Source organism: Lemur catta, chromosome 13 (assembly GCF_020740605.2).
Source record: "Lemur catta isolate mLemCat1 chromosome 13, mLemCat1.pri, whole genome shotgun sequence".
Lineage (NCBI taxonomy): Eukaryota > Metazoa > Chordata > Mammalia > Primates > Lemuridae > Lemur > Lemur catta.
In genome coordinates this window covers 65,317,525-65,342,288 of record NC_059140.1, presented here as the reverse complement: position 1 = coordinate 65,342,288, position 24,764 = coordinate 65,317,525, and the positions used below count along the sequence as shown (strand labels likewise).

The following is a 24,764-nucleotide window of genomic DNA, read 5'->3' as shown; positions in this document are numbered from 1 at the left end:
GTCTATACATTTCATCTGATTTTTCCCTTTTCATTATAACGTTGATTTTGAGGGCTTTTAAGCTGGGTTGTTCTCATCATATCTTATTTTAAATTTTCCTTTCCTACTAGAAAATCAATCATTTATCTGTTTTATTCCAGTATTGAGATGAATATTTTATAATATAATTTTTTCTTCCACATTTTAAGTATAGAAATGTAGTATCTTAACTGAAATTACAAAAGGTCTTGAGACTCAGATTAAATTTGGTATGTGATTGTTTTTCTTTATTAAGCCATCTGCAAATTGACATGATAATTAGATTTGAAATGTAATTTACAGATAAGCAGATTTCCTTCTAAGGAGGAAGCAAAATTAATATTAAAGAAAATGTAATTATATTACGTATTTAAAGGAAATAGGGACCCCACATTTGAGTAGTATATGAATTTTAATAAGCTTATGTCACTACATGAAACAGCAATCCTAACTCTAACTTAAAAGCTAAATTAGCCCTACCGTCACTTACACTTACTTAGATTGTAAGCATACTGTAAAACTTAAAATGCTGATATCCTTAGAACTTCATCCTACATATGCTCATCTAAATCTCTTAAAAATTCTACAACTTACTAGCAAGTTATATTCAAAAAGTTTGAAGGCCATTTAAGAGTTCAATTTCATTCATGGAATTTGATTTTTTTTTTGTAATTTATTTGCTATTCAGTAAACATGTATTTAATACTTTGTGCAAATAATTATGAGGGGGCTACATTATTAATAAGGTGCTATTCTAATTTCAAGAAAGTTGTTTAGAATCTAGTAAGCAAGCAGAAATTTTACAATCATGACGTTTTGTTTAGCCAAACAGAAGGTCATAATAAAGATAAAACCTACTTTATAAAACATGAATAATTAATTCCAGCAGGACTTTGGGACATTTTCCAAAAAGAAGGAGTGTCATTTAAGTAAGTTTTTTTGGGATCTGGGGAGCTTAAACCATGAACTCTCAAGTGTGACTTGAGTAAGGCTCAAGAATAGAGTATGGACAAGGCATGGTGGCTCAACACCTGTAATCCTAGCACTCTGGGAGGCCGAGGCGGGAGGATCACTTGAGCTCAGGAGTTCAAGACCAGCCTGAGTAAGAGCAAGACCCCTTCTCTACCAAAAGTAGAAAAAAATGAGCCAGGCTTGATGGCAGGCACCTGTAGTCATAGCTACTCAGGAGGCTGAGGCAGGAGGATCGCTTGAGCTCAGGAGTTTGAGGTTGCTGTGAGCTATGATGACACCACTACACTCTACCCAGGGCAACAGAATGAGGACCTGTCTCAAAAATAAACAAAAAAGAATGGAGTATGCAGTGGAAGAAGGAAGAAGCCCAGTCTTGGTGATCTTTATTCTGTAGCAGTAGGAACCATTGATGTTTTTAAGAGGGGAATATTATGGAAAAACAGGTGGTTGAGTTTCTAGCTTATAAAAACCTATTTAATCTATAATATTGCTGGGATTGGGGACCTTGAAGCAAATTAGTCTGGCAGCAGCAAGTACCTATGACCCTGGGCCAAGCTTAGCAACAAATTGATTTTTTTACATTCTTCCCTGGCTTCCTCCATATTTCATCAGTGGCTTTGCCCAGACCCTTAGTGTCTTCTTGCTGCCCTGTCCCTCACTCAGCAGCACCTCACCTAGAATTGCCTCCATGCTTTACAGTTATTCGTCCCTTGTGACTCTCACCTTCCTCTCATACCCACATTCTAACTATTATATACACTGTGTAGCTGACTTGCTAGGCATTAGGAAGGAAAACTATTTGCTTGGGAAAATTCATACCAAAAGTCACGTGTCTGCTGGCTTTTTAATTCTCTCAGGAGTGTATATGTTTTTTAAAAGTAAGTACTTTTTAACCAAAAATAGCATTTCACGTGGTATCATAATGTGAAGTGAAAATATTGGGGGACAGCAGAGTCGCTCTCAAAGCAGATCAACCCCTCCTGGGGGTCTGTAGTTAAGGCAGTTCTTGTGTCGGAATTTATTATGTCACAAGTACCAGGAAAACCAACTCAAACTGGCTTGTAAACAATTAAGTGTAAATTCTCTTAGGGAGAAACATGAAGGTAGGCAGACTTCAGGACTGGTTGATCCAGTAGCTCATTGGAGTCATCAGGGACATGGTCTCTCTCATAGTCTTCAATAGCTGCCCTTAGTATTGGGGAATTTACTCACTCACATTGAGGGAAAAGAAATCACTTGGATTTCAAAGACATCACTGAAATCAGTGATTGTGCCAGGTCTTAAGCCCACCAGGGCCCACCTTTGGAGCTGAGAGATTCTCCTGTTACATGGGCTGCGTAAGGAAGGGTTTAACACCCCATCCAAAATCAGAGTACTGTTGGCAATGGCAGGTATATTAGTTAGGGTTCTCCACAGAAATAGAACCAATAAGATATATAGATGTAATGTATAGAAAGATTTCTTATGACCAATTGGCTTATTCAGTTATGGAGGCTAAGAAGTCCCACGGTCTGCTGTCTGCAGGCTTGAGGCCAAGGAGAGCCAGTGGTGTAGTTCCAGTGCAAACACAAAGGGGAGGCCTGAGGACCAGGAGTGCCAATGATCTAAGTCCCAGTCTGAGCCCAAAGGCCTGAGAACCAGGAGCTCCAGTGTCCAGGGGCAGGAGAAGATGGGATATACCAGCTCAGACAGAGGACTTGCCCCTTCCTCTTCCTTTTTCTGTCTCGTCAGGCCCTCAACAGACTGGGCAATGCCGACCTATGTTGGTGAGGTTGATCTTTACTCAGTCTACTGATTCAAATGCCAGTCTTTTTTGGAAACACCCTCACAGACACACCCAGAAGTAATTTTTACCGGTTATCCCTTAACCCAGTCAAGTTGACACATAAAATTAACACAGTGACTGCCACACTAGAAAAAAAATTTTTCCTTGGGGCCACAGTGTTTTATTACGAAAATAGAATAGATCTTCAAAAACCAAACGATCCTTTCTAATTTAATGAAAATTTTGTTATTTCTTATATTCTGTGCGTGAGTTATATGCAAATTGAAAAATACTTCTCAAAGCTCTCAAGGTGAAGAGACGTGTGAGTTATGTATGCTTCGTGAGTCCCCAGGTTCAAAACTAATGTGAGTCAAATACAACTCACATGGCAGTTAATGTGTTAACCGTCACAGCAAGAAGTGGGTACTGGGACAGTGGCCCATTGGATTCTATACAACTTCTTCTTTTCTTAAACTTCTGAACTCACATTCTAAAGAGCAGTGTTCATGAAGTGGCCTGCAGACCTAATGACCAATTCCAGTATACATCTTCTTAATCACTAGCACATTCCCTTAAAAATCCATGTAATTCCATTCTTTTTATTTCCCTTGGAAGGCATGGCAGAGGAGTCGGGGTTTAAGATCCTATTCTGTGATTCTAAGTAATCTCCACTCTCTGAAGTTAATGAAGCGATTTGCCGCAGACCCCTATAGAAAGCTCTCCTTATTTACCACCTTTCATTCAACAGATATGTTTGAAACTGTATGGAAATTTGTCATACAAAGATTAGACACTGTCCCTGCTTTCATGAACTGATTTCATAAAAAACTGACTTCTTACATTTGAGGAAAGCAAGGAAATGCCTGGGGGTTGATTGTGCTTGTTTTCTAGCTGCCTTGGGGCACATCTGCACTCCTTAACTTGTCTAGAAGTTCTCTGAGGGTGGGTCTCACATCCTCACATTTCAAATGTCTCCTGCCCTTATGCAGCAGACAGATAAGTACTTTAATGAATAGGTATTGTTTAAATGTCATTTAAAAGGTAAAATAAGTGGCATTAACTTTCACATCAAAAATAGTTCTAAAACCGCCAGTTTTAACACATTTCCATCCAGTCTTCACACATAATTCTTCCTTCTGATATTTTATTAACAGATTTACAAAGGTCCCGACTCTTCATTCCGGTATTCCAGCCTTCAGCTGAACTGTGAATATCGCTTCCGTGTGTGTGCCATTCGCCAGTGCCAAGACCCTGTGGGGCACCAGGACCTCGTAGGGCCCTACAGCACCACAGTGCTCTTCATCTCTCAGAGGACTGAGCCACCAGCCAGCGCCAACAGAGACACTGTGGAAAGCACGAGGACCCGGCGGGCACTTAGTGATGAGCAGTGTGCCGCCGTCATCCTTGCGCTGTTCGCTTTCTTTTCCATTTTGATTGCCTTTATCATTCAGTACTTCGTGATCAAGTGAAAGTGTAACTTTATTTTTTAATGCTGTATTACATTTTATTTTGTCATGTACTAAAATTATTTCTGTATTGCTTTACAAAAACAGTGGCATTTAGCACCGGCATTGAGACTATAGCACATCATTTTTGCCATTTTCAGTGCTTATATCATTAGGTAGAGGCTGGCGCTTTATTAGAAGGCAAGCCACAGAAGTATCAAATTTTGATTTTTTTGTTTGGTTCAGGCTTTTTTTCTTCCCCCCTCTTTTTTTTTTCTTTTTTCTTTTTTTTTTTTTTTTTGACATGCCTTCTTGTAGAACAGACTTTCTAAGAGGCAACAATTTATAATTGATATTTTCACCAGTCAGCATGAGTGTAACAGTAAAAACCTGATCTGTTTTAAAGATTATTAGCAAGTGAAAAATTCAGAATGACTAGAATTTACACTAACATCCTATATAAAAATGTTAAAGTCTGATGCTGTGAAAGCAATCTAGTGCTATATTTCTACCTCCTCATTTGTCTTAATTATTTGGTAAGCGGGATTATGATGAGTAACTGGAGGGGCTTAACAAACAAAAACTGGATGAAAGAATATGCATGGAAAAAGCTTCTTGTTTGATAAATGTGGAGTTCTTCATTACAAGGATATATTCATGACTTCACAGATAAGTCACTTAAAGAAAGCACAGGCAGTTTACTTGGCCTAAAAATACTTTAATGTTTACTCAAGAAGTTCCTCTTTAGGTCTTGAGAATATGGAAAAGAACAGAGGGCTTTTAGATAGTTACTTTTTAAAAAGTGATCATAAAAATCAACTGAATTTCAAGCCTATTTGGCCTGTTTTGTGAGCCTTTGAACTACATGTATGTGTACAAGGGCATACATATGCATATATGGCATATATATAAACTATACATACCAAGTGTAGAAATATATATCTCACACATACGCTCACTCCATCTATGTGGTATAGGCTAATTCTGAAGAACTCCCACAAGTTTTTGCTGCTTCTCCCATAACTACTGCCATCACCATCCAAGTTCATAATCAAACCTAACCTTTTTGTTTGGGGCACCAAATCTGAAGACAAAATTAATTTGCACCAGTAAACTTCAAGCTGCTTTCTTTCTTGAAAAACTAATGTTTAATGTATAATGTCTGTTTGGATACTGTTCCAAATTGTTGATTGCATGTGGTTAATGTTGCATTAGAGCACTTTGCAGTTGCATAATCATTAATGTTTTGTGAGCTTGCATTTGTGAGTTATTTGATGATCAGACTGAATTTTGTCAAGTATCACAATGTACATCTTGCTTAGATGTCGATGACTGCCAGTAATAATAGTTTGTAATGAAACTATCTAAAATTCTTGTTTTATCACATCTGTTATCTGTAAAACACCTGTAACTAGCTTTTTTAATTTATTATTTGAATTTTAGGATAGTGAATCACTAATTTTTAGTTGCTGAGGTTATCGTTTTAGTGATTACTAAGCACTTCTGTCAATCTTTGAAAAAAGGAACGTATGTTTTGTGCTTGGAAGAATTTCCCTTATAATAGAATGGGCATGTATTGTAATTGTTTTATGTCAAATGATCTGTGCTATAGAAAAAACATTAACCTTTGTTCAAAAAAGAAATGGATAAACTTGGCCTTTCTGAGTGGTAAGAATGACCTGTCACTATAATATACTGTATGTTTACATTTTATTTAAATCTGATCTCTTATGTATAGGGTAATGACCCTCCCCCAAAACAACAGTGATTGCGTTTGTTTTCTAGAAACTTCTTTAAAGTGCCACATTTGGCAGTACAAATGAGTTTGAGTGTAATAGCCCAGAGATTTCTATATAGTCGAATGTCTAAAATGGTAAAATGTGCCACTGTGTCAAGTTACAGTGGCTTATGTTTTTCATAGTAATTAAAATGAACCTCCTATTTTTGATAGTAAATGTCATTTAATAGTGTACTTGCCATTTGAGCCTCACTGCAAAATTAGTGCAGAGGAGAAAACAATTTTTAATGTAATCTTGATTTTACCTCATATACTGTACATTCCAAAAACTCTAAACTTTTTAAAGATTATAGATACACTACCAAACATATCACCTTGAAATTGTATAAGGTTGAACTTCATACAAATGAAAGAATATCTCATAGAATACATAAACTATGTAGCAAAAGTATCTTTAAAATCCATGGAAAATAAAAGTTGTATCATTTTTTTTGAGATTGTTTATTGTATTCATATACATTCATTATTTGCTACCTGTTTGAGAAAATGAAATGTTAAGGTCTCCCTCTTGCAATGGGCTTAAGACAGTTTTCCAAATAGCATTCAAATCTTCAACATGAGAGGACCCATTTTCATTATATAATATAAAGAACAGTAAACTAAAGAACGAAATTAGAAGTTTTATCCTAGTGACTTGATTTTTTCAATTCATTAACTATCTCACTTCCTTATGTAAAGAATAAGATGAGTCTTGGGTCAACTTCCCAATGGGAAGACAATCCCTAACCCTCTCCTCCCCTTTCATGCATTCCTCCTATTTCCTAGTACCTTTTTCCCACCTCCAGGGGCCCAGAACCTTCCTGTTATTGGTGCTACTGGGTCTGCCTTCCACCAGAAAGTCCAACATTCTTTCTCACTCATCCCACATTAAAATTTCCATTTCACAAACCTCCTCCTGGGGATTCGTTACTTTTAAAATCAATGTGGATCTCTAATTGCCACAACTGCAGGTGCTATAATAAAAGTTTAAAATTTTAGTCTGGGGAAGGGGATACATTTTGGATATAGGAGCGTCACTTCACTCCACAGAAGCAACTGAGTACGAGTCCAGCCTTGAGAAGGGTATAATGCTGATTAACGGTATTGCACATCGTCTCTTTTTTTCTGTGAATTGGAAATAGGAATTTTATGCACCATGTTTGAGCATTCCATGGGTTAGTTTCCAACACAAACACCATGCTTCTCACCATTATGAACAGATTCTCTTTCTGCAAGAGGATCCCTTGTGTATGGTGTCTCAAGGAGGCAGACTTCAAAAGAAAATGGTTCCCCCAAACCTAAGCAGCGATTCTGTAACCTAACCCCCTACCACCAAAAAAAAAGGTGTTGCCTCACATCTTTAGAGTTTTTTAAATATTATGTTTTCATATATATTTTTTAAGATAATGTATGTATCCTTGAGAGTACCCCTTTTGTTTACTCATCATTTTCCCCCTAATGCTCTTAAGGGGGAGAAGACTCAGGAAAAAAAAAAGTTGACAAAAGAACCAATCCTCAGTGTTCAGAGTGGTGCCTTCAAATGTTTAGATGCTGTAATGGCTGACTTTTGTCTCATGAACAGGGTGACTTTTTGTCATTTCTACCTACCATGAGAAATTTGCCAAGAGAAAGGGCTTTAAAACTGCATGGGTTAGGAAGCCATGTGACCCATGCAAATCATGATGGCTAGTATCAACTGACCACCCAATGTGCCCTGGGCATCATGTTAAGTGTTTTATCTTGGATACCTCATATAATCCTTTTAATTGCTCTATTAAGTATAAACAGCACAGAGAAGTCAAGCTCTCTGCTGAAGTTCTCACAGCTAAGACATGATGAAGCCAGGATTTGAATCCAGGTGGTTGGTCTGGTGCCCTCACACTGGAGCACTCTCCTCTGCTGTCTCCCCTAAGAGTTCTAAGAAGGAAATCAATATTAATTTACTTTAATAGTACATTTATGATAGCATTTATTTATTATCACCTGTTTACCAGGCATTGTGCTAAGCATTTCCTCATATCCAAAACAAGCCACAGCCCTCTAAGGATCAAACAGAAAGCAGACTAGGAGAATCTGCTATCAGACTAAATGAGAAACAGCTACAGTGTGGACGAGCCTTGAAAACATGCTAAGTGAGAGAAGCCAGACACATAGTGTATGGTTCCATTTACTTAATATATGAAATACTCAAAATAGGTAAAGCCACAGAGACAAAAAGGAGATGAGTGGTTGCCACGGACTGAGGAAGGAGGAAACGGAGTAATAGTGAGTGGGTGTTGGGGTGATGGAAATGTTCTGGAATTAGGTAAAGGTGGTAGTTGGATGACACGGTAAGCGCACTGAATGCCAATGAATTGTTCGCTTTAGAATGGTTGATTTTATGTGAATTTCACGTCAGTTTTTTTAAAAAGGGAATACAAGGCAGACCTAAAAACTGATACACAGATAAGACCAGAGAATCCTGGGCATCATCGAGTCAATAAAATTGACCTGGTCGTTAAGTTCATTTTGCCAAGGACACAGGCCAACTTCTCACTTCCTTTTCAAACTCCCACACCTCCCTGGGTATGTTCCCACTCCTTCAGTCTGTGGCATGTGCCTAGTTTATAGCGGAATATTTCATGGATGTCCTTGATAGCTACTAAATAATTTGGCCTGCCCAGGCCTAAGTTATCAGCTCTGTCCCACTCTTAGTATTTCTAGGATGAGCCAGAGGTCTTGGAGAAGAAATTACCTTTTACAGTTTCCTGGTTTACCAATGGCAGCTGCTGTGCAGTAAGGATGTTCCTATCAAGCAGTATAAGACCTATACCCTCTTCCCAGCCACCCTCGCCGGGGCTTGCTCTCTCTTCCCCACCCTTGATCATCATGGCCACGCTGAGCCTGTCTGTCTCCTCACAGGAGAAGCTGGGACCAACAGAAAATTGCTAAAGCAACAGCCACAGGGTAGCGGGAATTTTTGCAGTCCACAGTCTTGCCTGAATTTGCCCTGCCATGTCCCTACTGTGCAAAGAGAAAATCTGGGAAAGCCCGAGCCCCCGGGCCACTGTGGTGGTCAGGTCCTGGGGGTGAGGCTGGGAAAGAGCTGGCCCTTGGTCTTCTCTGTCAGCGGTTTCCATGGCCAGCTTTGCCATCTCTGCATTTTAATAAGTTAGATGCCATTTCCCGGCGCCCGGGCTCTAGAGGCAGCGAGTCAGGAGAATGAGGCAGGGGCTGGGTGTGAAGCCACAGCCGCCGCGTGGGCGGTGAGCGGAGGCTGAGCACCAGTCTCCAGGTGGCAGCCTTGGGGAATGTGGGCCCACAGATGCCACAGCTTCTCATTTTGCAAGACAGTGCTGAAAATCTGGAACTTCACGTGAAATTTCCCAGTTGTAAAAGGTTAGTTCCAAATGTTGTGAAATGTGTGTCAACTGCTGTGGGTGCTCACTTTCCAACCTGTGCCTCAGACGCCCTGCTCCGGAGCAAAGAGCAGAAAACCTGTGGAGTGTTGACAAGTTTTGACAGGTAAACTGCAAGTTATGAAAATAGCCTAATGCTCCTTAAGACTTTCCAGATATTTGCCCACGGAATCTTGTTCCCACAGTACAAGCTGGAAGACACTTTGCTGGCAGAATCTGGATCATACATAGCACTCCCCATGGCTGGTGCTGCTGTGGTTTCTACAGCAAGAGGCCACACGGCACAGTGGGCTATGCCCATAGATTCTGGAAGTGGACAGCACCCTCACCAGCTGCCCCAGTGACCGGGGGGTAACTTCTCTGTGCTTTGGTCTTCTCATCTGTAACGTGGAGCTACTAAAAGAAGCCCCCTTACGACGCTGTCAAGGATTAAATGAGTTAAGATAGGCAAGTACGTGGAACAGCGCCTTGCACACAGCAAGCGTTAGTTTTGTATTTGTCCAGGCCACGTCAGCCTCCTGAAGGCCAACCTGTGAGGCCTCCAGCCAGGGGCCAAAAGTCTACTGATGACACCAACCTCTTGCTTCTGGGGACGCACGGCCGTAGCCAGGCCAGACCTAGACCCACTCTTACCCACACTAGTGTGGAGAGGTACTCGTAGGATAGAGGGGGGATGTCCTCACTTCTGGTCTACTGAGAGCTTTCTCTTCCTCCCACCAGATGAAACACAAAGTCAGGAAGCTGGTGAATGACTACAGAAATGCAAAGTAGGAAACAGATACGGTCAGTTCTCCAGATATCTAGTCCCATTTCTTCCTAAAATGCGAGTGCCAATCCAGTATAATAAGGGCTCAGATACACCCTAAAGGCCAAGTCGTGCTTGTACCTCAGCGTCGCAAGGTTATCAAAAAGCCCGCTGTGAATCCATCTCTCCCTATCATATTCCATCTTTAAACTAGATTATCCATGAATACCCTCTGAGCACCCACTACAATCAGGCTACTGTTCTCAACTGCTAGGAATTATAAAGGAAATAATGGTACCTGGTTCTGCAGAAGCTTATCCATTCCCTGAGTTAACAAACATTTATTAAATTCTCACTTGTGCCAGGTACTGAGCCAAGCACTAGGGAAAGCAGTGAACACAATGGAGTAAAGCCTGCCTTCTGCTGCATAATGGTGAGAGAGATAATAAATAGCTAAGTAAATTAAATAGTGTCAATTGATAATAAGCTATAGAGAAAAGATACGACTGAGAAAGGGAATGTCTGAACGGAGGGTGAGTCACACAGAAGAGCCAGAGAGGGAGAAGGTCTGGTGGGTTGGGTGAGCCTTCGAGGTGTGGACGCCAGCTGCAGACCCAGTCGGCCTGCCTTAGAGCCACCGTGGTGGGGGCGGGGGGGGGGGCCTTCAGCAGAGTCTGGGTAGCCCATCAGGTCATGGAGCTGACTGGAAAAAATGAGAGTGGCTCAAGGGTCCCCAGCCTGTGAGAGCCAAGGGAGTTGTCAGGTGCTCCCGGGAGCATCAGCTGAGTCAGAAAGAAACCACAGTCATGAGCCACAGGATTTTGCCTCCAAGGCCAGCAGAGCAGCTGGTGACCAGGCAAGAAGGGGACATGGAACTGGAGTCCAGCAAATGCCAGCCCAGGTACTCTAGGAACCAGCACGAAGCTAAGTGCCCCTCTCCGCTCTAGCTTCCTAAGGACCTCTAAGCCACTGGCACCCCCGACCCCATACACCTGGGCCCCTTCAGGACAAACATGTCATCCAAGAGAACTGAACACTACCTAGAGAGTCTGTTCAATTGATCAGCCTACATCATTCACCTCCTCTTGCTGAGAGCTCAAAATCAGATCAACTGTAGGTAAAGAAATTATATGTTGTCTGCCTAGAAAGAGGAGGGAGAGGGAGAAAAAGTAGAGACAGTGAGTATAGAAGCTCGAGAAGTTTTGCATGAAAATGATCCCGAAGAAAGAGAACAATGGATGGTGTAGGAGAGAAAGGTGAGTGGGGAGGGAGAATGATGCAGTCGATTTCCTTGGGGAGGTGAGTGGAGTGCTTAAGGGGCAGGGCCGACTTCAGCTACAAGTGCCACCAACTCACTGGGGTAAGAAGAGGGGAGGTGTCAGGGGGTACTGGGAGCATGTGAAGTTCTCTTCAGATTGCTTCTATTTTTTCAGAGAAATGGTGCCAGGTCACCAGCTGAGAGTGAGGGTCGGGGAGGAGGTGTTGGGGTTCGAGGAGGAGACTAGTCTGGAGGGTGAGACAGTGAACAGGGCAGGGTGAGTAGGGATGGAGACAGGGAAACAAACCACCCCACTAAAGGTCATGCGTTTCCAGTGAAGCGACTCAGCAGCAATTTGGGAGCATGCAAGGCAGAGAACCCAACGTAACCAGGGTCGTGGCTGTGCTCTGGTTGAGCAGACACAGTGGAGAATGGGACACAACACTGTGTGCCAATGGAGAGAAGAGCTGAGGGTGGGACTGAAGTCAGGTGAGGCTTTAACGTGAGGACAAGGGGCAGGCAAGGGGCAAGGCAAAGGGAGGAGGAGCAATGCATGGAGGTCCCAGGGGGGTTGAAGGATCCCCGGGGAGGAGTCCTAGGGAGAGGGAGCTAGAAAGAGAGGGTGCAGGTCGGGAAGAGGGAAGACTAAAACAGAGTCGGAGGGCTCCCAGGCCCTGGCAACGGTGAGGTGTCAGGTGCGTCCACAGGAGTGGCTGGGATGGGGGAGGACACAGCCATGGGTAGAAAGGAGGCCGAGGCACTGCAGGACTGAGCCTCGGTGTGAGAGCTGCCGGGGGCAGTGCTGGAAGCAGAGGGGCAGGCTCTAGGGACTGGGGGACAGCCGTGGGGGAGCAACGGGCGGGGTCGGGGTGGGCGCAGTCACACTCGCAGCTGTTATAGGACAGCTGGAAACAGCAGCGATGAGGGAGGCCACAGCCACCCCTCCTGCAAGCCCACAGCTCCTGCACCTGAGAGGAACTGCAGGGTGCGCATGTTCCTACGGTGTCCAGGTGGCAGGTCCAGAAAGGAGTGGGGGGGACTCGGGAGAAGAGGTTGAGGATTGAAGCCACAACAGGATGGGTGGGAAAACTGCCAGACCTGTGTTCACCCACGCGAAGAGACGTGGGACTCGGCAGAAAAGCTCAAGAGCACCGTGGGAAGCTCTGAGTGAGGACAGACTGAGGGGACAGTGCTGAGGGGGTGGAGTGGGCAGCCTGCTGAGACCGCAGGCCTGCAGGCTCCGGGACGGGCCCACACGGCGCGCACACCGGAGTCTCCCTTCCTGCCGGTTTCATCTCAGAGACCCGCTCGGCTCCCCAGGACAGGAGCTCGCAAGGAAGCGCAGGGCCACACCGTCCTAAGCACTCAGTGTCAGCTACCGTCATTAAGACCACAACGGACTGACTCACGCATCAGATTTTGTCCTTTTCCCCAGTGTTCGTTCTTTCTGGTGTTGACAAGTAGTCTGGATTTTTAAGTTCATAAAACATTTCGGGCCAGGTGCGGTGGCTCACGCCTGTAATCCCAGCCCTCTGGGAGGCCGAGGCGGGTGGATCGCTCGAGGTCAGGAGTTCGAGACCAGAGACCTCGTCTCTACTAAAAATAGAAATAAAAATTATCTGGACAACTAAAAATATATATAGAAAAAATTAGCCGGGCATGGTGGCGCATGCCTGTAGTCCCAGCTACTCGGGAGGCTGAGGCAGGAGGATCGCTTGAGCCCAGGAGTTTGAGGTTGCTGTGAGCTAGGCTGACGCCACGGCACTCACTCTAGCCCGGGCAACAAAGCGAGACTCTGTCTCAGAAAAGAAAAAAAAAAAAAAACATTTCGTACATAAGAACAGCATATCGCGTTTGAAAGTACTCTAGTGTCCACGAAATATTTGTCTTGTTCCTCACAATGAGTAAACATGCTCACAGTCCGCCGATTTCAGGGATCCTTGAAATGATGCGGTCAATTATGTGGTCAATGTTGTGGTCGACACCATTCACCGCCGCCGGCCAATTTACGTAAGAGGAGAGCGGGGCTGGGCGAGCACCGGACCGGGCCACGATCACACAGCTACTCACTCGGCTGTGGGGCCGGGACTAGAACCGGAGGGGCGCTGGGCTCTGGTCTACACTCTCCCCCTAGTATTTGGCATTGCGGCTTCCAGGCGATCACTGTGAGCATTCCCCAACGCTCAGGACCAGCCGCCAGCCGAGACCGTCAGAAGGTCCCCTGTGTACCCGACAGACACAAGCGCCCCATTGCGCCGGGTCCAGTACCCAACCTCTGTGGGGTTCAGCAATCTCTCCCCTGGACTGACCGGGCTCGTGCGCCGGGCCGCGGGGCATTCCAGGCGGAGGCGCGGGGAGCGCCCGGGAGCACCAGGGCCCTGGGAGCCTGCACCGGAGCGGGGGGCGGGCGGGGCGGGCCGCGGCCGGGGGCGGAGACTGAGCGCAGCCCGCTCGGGGGCGCCTCGGAGCGGTCCCCGCAGAGCTGGTTCCAGCGCCCGGCGCCACAGGGCTCCGCCGTCTGGCCAGGGGGAAAGGCAGCGCCCTCCACGCGGGGCCACGCGCTAGGCTCCCGGCCCTCCCGGGCGCGGCGGCCGCGCGGAGCGCCCATGGGCAGCCCCTGGAACGGCAGCGATGCCCCCGAGGGCGCGCGGGAGTCGCCGTGGGCCGCGCTGCCGCCGTGCGACGAGCGCCGCTGCTCGCCCTTTCCCCTGGGGGCGCTGGTGCCGGTGACCGCCGTGTGCCTGGGGCTGTTCGCGGTCGGCGTGAGCGGCAACGTGGTGACCGTGCTGCTGATCGGACGCTACCGGGACATGCGGACCACCACCAACTTGTACCTGGGCAGCATGGCCGTGTCCGACCTGCTCATCCTGCTCGGGCTCCCCTTCGACCTGTACCGCCTCTGGCGCTCGCGGCCCTGGGTGTTCGGGCAGCTGCTCTGCCGCCTGTCGCTCTACGTGGGCGAGGGCTGCACCTACGCCACGCTGCTGCACATGACGGCGCTCAGCGTCGAGCGCTACCTGGCCATCTGCCGCCCGCTCCGGGCCCGCGTCCTGGTCACCCGGCGCCGCGTCCGCGCGCTCATCGCGGTGCTCTGGGTCGTGGCGCTGCTCTCCGCCGGGCCCTTCTTCTTTCTCGTGGGCGTCGAGCAGGACCCCGGCAACTACGTGCTCTCGGACCTTAATGGCACCGCGCGGGTCACGCCCTCGGCCCCCGCCTCGCCGCCGCCCCTCTCGGCCTCGGGGGCGCCCTCGCTGTCCCCCTCGCTGTCCCCGCCGTCGGGGCCTGAGGCTGCGGCGGCCGCGGCGCTGTTCAGCCGCGAGTGCCGGCCGAGCAGCGCGCAGCTGGGTGCGCTGCGCGTCATGCTGTGGGTCACCACCGCCTACTTCTTCCTGCCCTTCCTGTGCCTCAGCGTCCTCTACGGGCTCATCGGGCGCGAGCTGTGGAGGAGCCGCGGGCCGCTGCGAGGCCCGGCCGTCTCGGGCCGGGAGAGGGGCCACCGGCAGACCGTCCGCGTCCTGCGTAAGTGGCGCCACCTCCGTTCCAGACACAGCAGCCCGCGGTCGGCGCTGCCAGTGGCGCCGCGCAAACTCTGGGTCCCCTTCCCCTGCTCGCCCCGCTTCTAGCTACGTTCGCTGTTGCATTTCTACTCCAGCCTCCATGCACATGTACTTCCCATCTCCAAAGAAAACCATCTCCGGTCTCCCAGGTGTTCTGGGGACCCCAGGGCGCCCCTGCAGGTAGGATCCCCGGATTCAGTGAACAGCAAGGCTTTTCCAAAGCCGCTGAGATCCAGGATGGATCATTGGAGGCTCTTAATCCAACTGCCTGTCTCTGTTAGATGCCACAGATGTGATTACTCACAGTCCCCTTGAGAAGATGGGGTAGATTACGTTAAGCTAAAATTTTTATTTAATATTAAGTTATCCTGAAGGCTAAAGTGAGCCTTGCCCACATCAAAAAGCAAAAGATAGTGCAGACCTGTTACAGAATTATTTTCAACAGAGAGCAGAGAACGTGTCTCAAGTGGCTTTGTGGAAGGAAGCCTGCCAAAACGGCTAGTTAGGAGAAATCGCTCCTCTGGTTTATGTCCAGGCTTGATTAACATATATATGAACTTAATATGCAGTTTTAAGGCAAAGAGCGATGCAGTCAGTCTGCAACCTGCTAGTTTTTCTGGGATGGACATATGGCTAGATATAGTCTTATCTAATTTATTTTGCTGTTAGTTATTACCGCAGATGGTTTCATTTGATCCTCGATGCTTTCTTTTTTTTTAATCTGGTGCCTGTGTCTTGTTTTGCAGTGGTGGTGGTTCTGGCATTCATAGTGTGCTGGTTGCCTTTCCACGTTGGCAGGATTATTTACATAAACACGGAAGATTCCCGAATGATGCACTTCTCTCAGTACTTTAACATCGTTGCCCTGCAACTGTTCTATCTGAGCGCATCCATCAATCCCATCCTCTACAACCTCATTTCGAAGAAGTATAGAGCAGCGGCCTGGAAACTGCTGCTCGCTAGACAGTCCAGGCCGGGAGGTTTGTGCGGAAGCAGGGACACTGCAGGGGACGCTGGAGGGCACGCTGTGAGGGACACAGGGGGAGACACAGCTGGCTACACCGAGACCAGCGCTAACGCAAAGACGATGGGGTAACCAGCACGGCCGAGCCAGTCACCTTCTCCCACAGTTCTGGGACTTCAGGGAAAACAGGTGTGTAGAGAAATAAAGATTGAAAGGGGGTAACAGATGCTGTTAAGAAGAATGGAAAGAGGGGTTGCGATTGTGCGAGTTGGTTAAGAAATTGTCAGTATGATTTTTTTAATCAAAATATGAAATGTCGCTGGGCGCGGTGGCTCACGCCTGTAATCCTAGCTCTGGGAGGCCGAGGCGGGTGGATCGCTCGAGGTCAGGAGTTCGAGACCAGCCTGAGCAAGAGTGAGACCCCGTCTCTACTAAAAATAGAAAGAAATTATCTGGCCAACTAAAAATATATATACAAAAAAATTAGCCGGGCATGGTGGCTCATGCCTGTAGTCCCAGCTACTCGGGAGGCTGAGGCAGTAGGATCGCTTAAGCCCAGGAGTCTGAGGTTGCTGTGAGCTAGGCTGATGCCACGGCACTCACTCTAGCCCGGGCAACAAAGTGAGACTCTGTCTCAAAAAAAAAAAAAAAAAATATGAAATGTCACTGTACCACCCTTTCCAGTTTCCTGATCATGTACCTCCTAAGGTACGTTCATTTTAGCATCATGAGATCCCAAGTCACAAAATGTGCTCTGGAGAGGTTTGGGAAGTCTTTGTCGTTCTTCGGAAACAGGATTGTTTATTTTACAGCTGACACAGAGAGATGCTGCCCCAAAACTGTGGTCTCGGAGATCAGGGCCGTGTTCCGTTTTATGTTTTGGGTGATGTACGTACAATGATGCATATACAAGGAGCCAGGATAGAGATTTCATCCAAGAAATTACTTAATGCCTATCTATGGCTGTAAAAACTTTTAGAAGTAAGCAAAAGGAAATCCAGGTAGGCACCAATGTTCAGGGGTCCCCACCTCTGCCCAGGCTCAGAGGAAATGATAAAGTTTAGGCGCAATTTCCTCTTTCAGTACTGTGCATGCACAACTGACTGCTTCTCCCCGAGAATGCCCAGGGCGCTGTCCCAGGGCCGTGGGCCACGAGGTAGCAAACCTTGGGCATTGAAGCAGGAAGGCAGAGGGCTGCAGCAAGACTCAGCTTTGCCAGGTGACTATTAATGACATTTGTAAAGAGGTTTACTATGCTTTATCTTGCCTCAGCTCGGGATGAGTTTTCTTGTCATCATTCCTGTTTTACTCGTGCTGGAACTGTCTCATATTTCCCAAACAGGAACTGGTGGGCCTGAATCTGACTCCAGTGATGGGATCCTCACTCACTCCCACGCTGAGATGTTGCTCTTGCTGAAAAACACAAGAGACGATGGATTTAGTCAGGGTGAAAGGGAACATTGATCAACTACTCTGAAACTTTGTGTTGTCTTTTACAGTTTAAAGCGAAAACATGTTTTCAGAGGGCTGCTCCAAACGGCCTTCTGTGTGACTGGCGCCCCCTGGAGGTGGGCAGGGTACAACTTGCTCAGTCGGACAGGGGACCCTTACTGGGGCTCTCAGATTGATAAAGTGCAAACCTAAATTCCAGTAGATTCTTGATATTTATGAGGAATTTGTCATGAAATCTTCAAATACACAAATGCCAGAAAAGCGACAAATGCTACTTCATCACAGTTGCAATGACAAATAGAAGGTCACCATGAGACTTGGAAGCTGGAGTCAACCCAGTTTATTCATTGACTCTCGTTGCCTTTCAGCTCAGTTTGGGCGGCCTCAGTGAATATCTAAATTACTTCATGCCACAGACCACTGCCGTCTCTTTTGGATAGTTAAATCTATAAGTGACAAATGCATAAACAACAAGGATCTGATCAACGTGCTGACAAAATTCTATTGCTTTTTCATTTTATTAGCCAACTCCCTGGCTAACTCCCTGGCCCCGTTCTCAACCTGTGCGAGAATGAAGGAGTCTCTCATCTGCCTTTTCTCCCAGCGAGTGGAAGAAGCAGGTCGCAGTCACGTGGGGAAGCAGTTCCTACACTGTGTTCTACATATTTTCAGGGATTATTTGAAAAAATGGTTCTGTGGTCAAATATGGTAGGGAAACAAAACATTGTGTGATCCCTCTCCTGGCCCGAGAGTCCCAAAACAACATGTTGGAGGCTCTGAAAAGGTGGTGTTTCACCCAGCATTTCCTTATTTTATCACAGAACCAGCTTCCTGTCCTCCCTCCCCAAGAACGCTTATTAAAACCTCATGGAGGCCAGGTGTGGTGGCTCACGCCTGTAATCCTAGCACTCTGAGAGGCCGAGGCAGGAAGATCACTCAAGGTCAGAAGTTCGAGACCAGCCTGACCAAGAGTGAGACCCCATTTCTACTAAAAATAGAAAGAAATGATCTGGACAGCTAAAAATATATATATATATAAACTAGCCAGGCATGGTGGCGCATGCCTGTAGTCCCAACTACTTGGGAGGCTGAGGCAGAAGGATTGCTTGAGCCCAGGAGTTTGAGGTTGCTGTGAGCTAGGCTGAGGCCACAGCACTCTAGCCTGGGCAACAGAGAGAGAGAGAGACTCTGTCTCAAAAAAAAAAAAAAAAAAAAAAGACCTCATGGGGTAAGGAACACTTTGGGAACAGTCACGTAGGGATTCTGACAGTGGAGCTGCCAGCCTTGTGCCTCTGCACATCTCTTCTTGGTAGCACTAGGTCTGACTGCTGCCACAGCCTTTCTGCTCACAGGAGTCCCTCTCTGGAGCAATCAGAAGTGGCCGCCTCTGCAGGGAAGGTCACAGTAAGGAAACTTACTGAGAAGTATATAGTATTTTAGATATGGAAGCAAAGATCTCTCCTTTGAGCTTTTTTGTTCAGATTCTAGAAAACAGGGATTTACATCACACCTTCCTGGGACCTCCATGTTTCCAGGTGTGGGCGTGGGGAGAGTCACCCTTCCCTTTGCCGCAGGGTGCCTGAGACGGAGGGTCTGAAGGCCACCCCTTCCTGCGGGATCCCTGTGCCATCTCAGCTCATTAGTGGACTGTGAAATCAGCATAGTGTGTCACAGGTTTCTTTAATGGGACAGAGTGGACAAGAATAGAACAGAAACCATCAGTGCATCCATGTAGTAAGGTAACTACTGTGCTGTGAAACTTTTGTTTCAATTATGTTTTGGTTTGTGTCTTTCCTGGTTCACAAAATAAAATGTATTTTTGCTGTGAGTCATGGTCAGAAATATTTTTGAAAAGTTGTTCTAAGATCTAAAATTGTTCTCCACCCCAGCAGAGCGTGGCCTGTTTTTGCACTGACAACTGGCTATGAAATAGCAGGTCCTGAGAAGACCTGGGGTGGCTGAGTCCAGATCACTGGAGAAGGACAGGCAGACTGTGGTTTTTGGTCCTGGGCCTCCCTCCACTCCCCAGGGAAGCATCACAGAGGCCATAGCCTGGCCATGCCCTGCCCTCCGCCCCGACCTAGACATGTACTGGCATTCTAGCAACTTCTCTCTGAGCCCCATCTCTCTTCTTCAGGCCACACTGCTTTTGTTAAGTGACCTACCAACTTTGGGGAAGAATTTGTATTTCATTCATTCACGTGGCAAATGTTTACCAAGCAACTAAGGGCCAGGGGTGTATAACAAAATACACTAGAAAAATTAGTCCATGTCATACTGTCAAAATCAATCAACTTTTTAATGGCATTTTTTGTTTGAAATATGTAATTGTGTCATCTACACTCACACAGATTCAGCTCACAGGTTAATAAAAGCACTTAGATCAGAAGGAAGTGCAGAATCTCAGGTTCGTGCCATCTGTACGGACGTTCCTCTTCTTTTTTATAGGAGACATTTCCACTTCTGAAGGAAATGTCCGAAGAGCTGTCGTGCAACACCTGCTAGGATCTAAGAGTTCCCGGTGCCAGATTCTTAAGGAGCCACATGAGCTCTGTGTTGATGGTGTTTAAAAGTTTGAACACGCCCTCTCCTGACTCTTTCTACTCGTGTCATAATAACATTTGCCAGTATATGAAAGCATTTTGTATTGAAGGTCTAGTGTTTTAAAAGTGGCTTTACATAAACATAGATGTGATGCAACTTTTAATTGTGAGCCCACTTTCTGAAGAGCCCAGACTCTAAATGCTACAGAGCCCCTGCTCAGCTCTGAGCAGCCTTCAAAAATCAACATTTCTTCTTCTCAGAGCAAAGCAACATTCATCCTCGCTGAGCCAGCTCAGCCTCCACGGGAACGCGTTGTGGCCAATTGCTCTACATGTCCCTTGTTCTGTGTAGGCTCCAGGAGGTGAGAGAGGCAAACTCTGCTCACCACCTCCTTAGGAAAACAACACACACTTTTTAAAGAATAGTGGACACCTGTGTAATGAGGGGTAAACAGCATCAGCCAGACCGGAAGCATTGAGTAGGAGTGGATAGTTGGGGGCAATGTTGTGTGTGACTCTTCCCTGGCACCACAGGTGGCTGGTTCCACCAGATGTAACCTGCTCCCTGAGGACAGAGACCATATTTTATTCTGCTTTGTGTCTCTTGCCCAGGTAGACAATGAATGTTGAACTAAAAAAAATGGCTTCCATGAAACTGGTCCCCGGTGCCAGAAAGGTTGGGGATCACTGCTCTAGAGCTTCGATACAGAAAATGAGGCCCACAGACCAGCAGCATTAACACCACCTGGGATCTTGTTAAAATGCAGATTATCAGGGCCCACCCAAACCTACTGAATCAGAATTTGCATTTTAACAAGATCCCCAGGTGATTCTCATGCACATTAAAGTTTGGGAATCATTATTCTAGATAGTAATCAACCAGATCAACGGAGACTCCACCAATGGCATCAGAATCTTAGGGGGTTGGACCCAAACATAGTTGTTAAAGCTCCCCAGGTGATTCCAATGTGCAGACAAGATTATAAAACAGCCGTGCATGGTGCCACATGCCTGTAAACCCAGCACTTTGGGAGGCCAAGGAGAGAAGATCGTTTGAGGCCAGGAGTATGAAACCAGCCTGGGCAGCAAGGCGAGATCCCACCTCTACAAAAAATAGAAAAATTAGCCAGGTATGGTGGCACATGCTGTAGTCCCAGCTACTCAGGAGGCTGAAGCAGGAGGATCGCTTGAGCTGAGGAGTTTGAGATTGCTGTGAGCTATGATGATGCAACTGCACTCCAGCCTGGTAAACAGAGTGAGACCCTATCCCCGCCCCCGCCCCAAAAGATTATGAACCATCACTGTAAGATCTCCCTTGCAGAAATATCTTCTATTTTCACTTTCCCTTCAGTTTGCATAGTGGATTCATTTGAAAGTCATTTATATTCTAGCAGCAACTCAGGACCACAGTCTAGTAACAACTCCCTGGCCTCTCTGCTCTTCAGTCCCCTGAACCTCCACCTGCCGGCCCGGCCCACCCACCTCCAATGCTCCGGTCCTTCCTCCTATAGGCCAGGCACAGCCCCACGCCCTCTTTGACAGTGTCTGCTCATTTGGATAATCAGGCCTCCGTCGTGTCTTCTGGTCTTCAAAACATGTTTTATTTTTGTTTTTTGGGATTTTTGTTTCCTTACATCTCAATACCTGCGTCTTTGCCTCAATACAAGCATCTTTGATTCCTTGCCCTGATCCTTGGTTCTTCTAGGATAAACCTATTCTGCTCTGCAGCCCCCTCATGAGGGCTTGAGTTCTGTCCCTGATTCCTTGACCTCATGTCACCTGGGACCAACTGCTGGGGAACCCTGGAGTTAATTACCTGCCCCCTGGGACTTCTGCCTTGTGCTAGTTGCTGAGATCAGCCAGAATTGCCTTTCGGATGGGTGGGCTGCTCTCCACGTCCCAGTGAAGGGGCTGCTTCCTGAGCCTTGACTCCGATAAGCCACAATAATCTGCTTGAACCATGAAGCCATGCCAGGTCTCCCTTTCAACACTATAGTGACTGCATTCCTAAAACTCAGAGGCTGATTGGACACCAGAAAAAATGAAGTCATAACTCTAATATTTCAAGCCTATGAAATTAGGAGAACATTTGGTGCTATTTGAAAAGAATGGGCTATCAGAGGAAGAGGTGATTTAGCAGGGGAAGATAATGAATTCCACTGTGATTATGGCAGCCCCCCCTTATCCTTGGGGGACATGTTCCAAGACCCCCAGTGGATGCCTGAAACAGCAGACAGTACCAAACCCTATATATACTATGTTTTTTCCTATGCATACATACATAATTTATAAACCAGGCATGGTAAGAGATTAGCAATAACTAATAATAAAATGGAATAGTTATAACAATATGCCAGCATCACTAGTCTTGCACTTTGGAGCCATTTTTAAATAAAATAGGGGTTACTTGTACACAAGCACTGTGATACTGCAACAGCTCTGATCACCGAGAGGGCTACTTACTGCTCATGGGCAAGTAGCACCTATAGCATGGATACCTGGACAAAGGGACGATTCACATCCCAGGCAGGACAGAGTGGGATGGCACGAGATTTCATCACGATTCTCAAAACGTGCTCAATTGAAAACTTGGGAATTTTTTATTCTGGAATTTTCCATTTAATAATTTTGAACCACGGTTGACGGCAGGTAACTGAAACCTTGGAAAGTGAAACAGTGGCTAAGGGGAGGGACTGCTGGACTTTCTGTTTCCCAAGAAGCCACCCAGCTGGAAGAGCTCTGTTGTTACATGTTCCACAGGCTCCTGGAAATAGGTCTCAATACTAAAGTAATTTTAGGAAATGCTGCAATATTATATAAACCCTTTTTAACCATGGAGCTTTTTTTTCCCCCTTTCACATATTAACATTCTACAAAACACTCCAGTTTGAAATATTGGAGAGAAGTTTGGGTATGAAGTCAGGGCTAGCAGGAAAGATTTGGGAGTCAAAAGCATAGAAGTGATCACTTAATCCAACGGTTCAGAAACTTTAGCTTGCATCAGATACACAGGAGAGCTTCTTAAAATACAGATTTCAGAGTTCCGTCCCACAAGTCCTGGTTCTGTAGGTCTAGATTAGGGTCTGAGAATACGCATTTGTCTGGTTTGCAGCGTTTGCTGCTGCTGCTGCTCCAGGACCACACTTTGAGAACCACTGATTTAAGTGACAGGAATAGATGACCCAGCAAGGAAAAAGCTTAGAGAAACGGAGTGGTGTAGGGACATACCCTGATGATCCCAGCACTAGCTCCAAAAGTCACTAAAGCAGGCAGAAGGGGCAGGCAGAAAGGAAAAGCAGACAATGCATGTATGACAACTCAAAGAAAAAGAGTTTTGAGGCAGGTCAGGGGCCATGGGGTCAAATGCCACAAAGAACAAAAACGGAATGCAGTAGGAGTGCCAGATAAAATACATGACACAAAGCTACACTTGAATTTCTGATAACACAGTTTTTATGGATAAGTTCAGTGAGTATTACATACTCATACAAAAAAATCATTATTTATCTGAAATTCAAATTTAACTGGGCATTCTATTTTTATTTGTTAAATCTAGTCAGCGTAGAATATAGGTGATGGAAAGGCTACAGGATTTGGCAGAAGGAAGAAACCTAGAGAGTCCCTTTCAACAGAGCGTTGGGGGCAGGAGCCAGAAGACGGTAAGCTAAAGAGAAAACGGGCACTGAACAACGGGGAGTCAGAGGGTCTCAATCTTGGGGGCCTCCTTGTGCAGGGAACTCAGCAGCTGATTTAAGGACATGGCTGCTAGTCCTGTGCTGTACCGACTTGTTCACCTGCCCAAGAGCCAGCCTTTCCTGCTGTGGCTCCCAGCTCCCTAAGTTAGGAAAGCACCCACCACCCCTGTGCCAACCATTTGCAGTCCACAGTGGGTAACTACACTGATGTTTTTTAAATCATAAAACTGAAGAAAACAGTGTCTGATTAAGAAATTCCTGGAATACAGTGTGAAATAAAAATTTGTTGAACTTAAGTCTAGTGTATATATAACCTGTTCTTAGGTATTTATGTATACTCAGGCAATTTTTTAAGGCTTTATTTTCTCTTTCTGCAAAAGGGGTTGAATGAAATAAAACTTTGTTAAATGACTAATTAATTCATAATGCGGGGTCTTATTCTGGAAAAAAAGTGTAATTCTGTGTGACAACTGAGACCTTAAAGGATAATGAAGTAATATTTAAATGTATGTAAAGCAACTAGCACTGTTCCTGACACATGATACATTCGATAAATAGTGCTTAAAAGTGTTTGGAGGATACCACACATTTTGGACAGGGAGAAAGACTGATTGCTTGAAAACTAAGTTCATTGCAGTATTATAATGGAATGTTTAATTATGTAACTATTGCAATGTATGTATTACATATAATAATACAATGTACTTAGTATACTGTCCCGCATGTGCTAATCCTTAGTACATGTAAGCTAGCATTTTTGTCCTCAGTTTATAGTCTATTAACTATCACTTGTTAGGTCATTTTGTTTTGTTTTGTTTAAACACATGAAACAAAAGTACTGAACACTTATTTTTTTACAAATCTTACAACTCATAAAAGGTGTATTCACATTGTTACTTAGCTTCCCAAGGGATATCATTGGCATTTTCCTCCCAAAGGATGTCATCTTTCACTGAAAGTCTTAAGCTATTTTTTGTATATATAATAAGCCCATCATATGATTCTGAAATTCTCCTCCTGTGTGCATTTTTGAAAACTAGATTCTTTTGGGTAGTGCAAGCATTAGGCTTTCTTAAATAAAGATGAACATGAATTCCACAAATATATTTCCAGGTAGCAAGTCCTCAGTTGAATACTTTATCTTAAATGCTCATTTACTACTTTACATATACAGT

At 45.7% G+C, this 24,764-nt stretch overlaps 2 protein-coding genes across 5 annotated transcripts in view; both read left to right on the top strand.

Annotated features, from left to right (window-relative positions):
- The window catches only part of FNDC3A (fibronectin type III domain containing 3A), a 136,752-nt gene extending 130,319 nt beyond the window's left edge, over positions 1 to 6,433 (top strand). For all 4 annotated transcript variants that reach the window (XM_045567132.1, XM_045567133.1, XM_045567134.1 and 1 more), the window contains one exon: positions 3,910 to 6,433. In XM_045567132.1, the coding sequence (XP_045423088.1) occupies positions 3,910 to 4,224 (315 nt within the window). In that variant the 3' untranslated portion in view covers positions 4,225 to 6,433. The remainder of the gene's footprint in view (positions 1 to 3,909) is intronic.
- A 7,551-nt stretch (positions 6,434 to 13,984) lies between these two features.
- MLNR (motilin receptor) lies at positions 13,985 to 16,253 on the top strand. The gene is made up of 2 exons (XM_045567136.1): positions 13,985 to 14,897; positions 15,682 to 16,253. The coding sequence occupies exons 1-2, from the start codon at positions 13,985 to 13,987 to the stop codon at positions 16,029 to 16,031; spliced, it is 1,263 nt and encodes a 420-aa protein (XP_045423092.1). The 3' UTR covers positions 16,032 to 16,253.
- Positions 16,254 to 24,764: the final 8,511 nt, after the last annotated feature.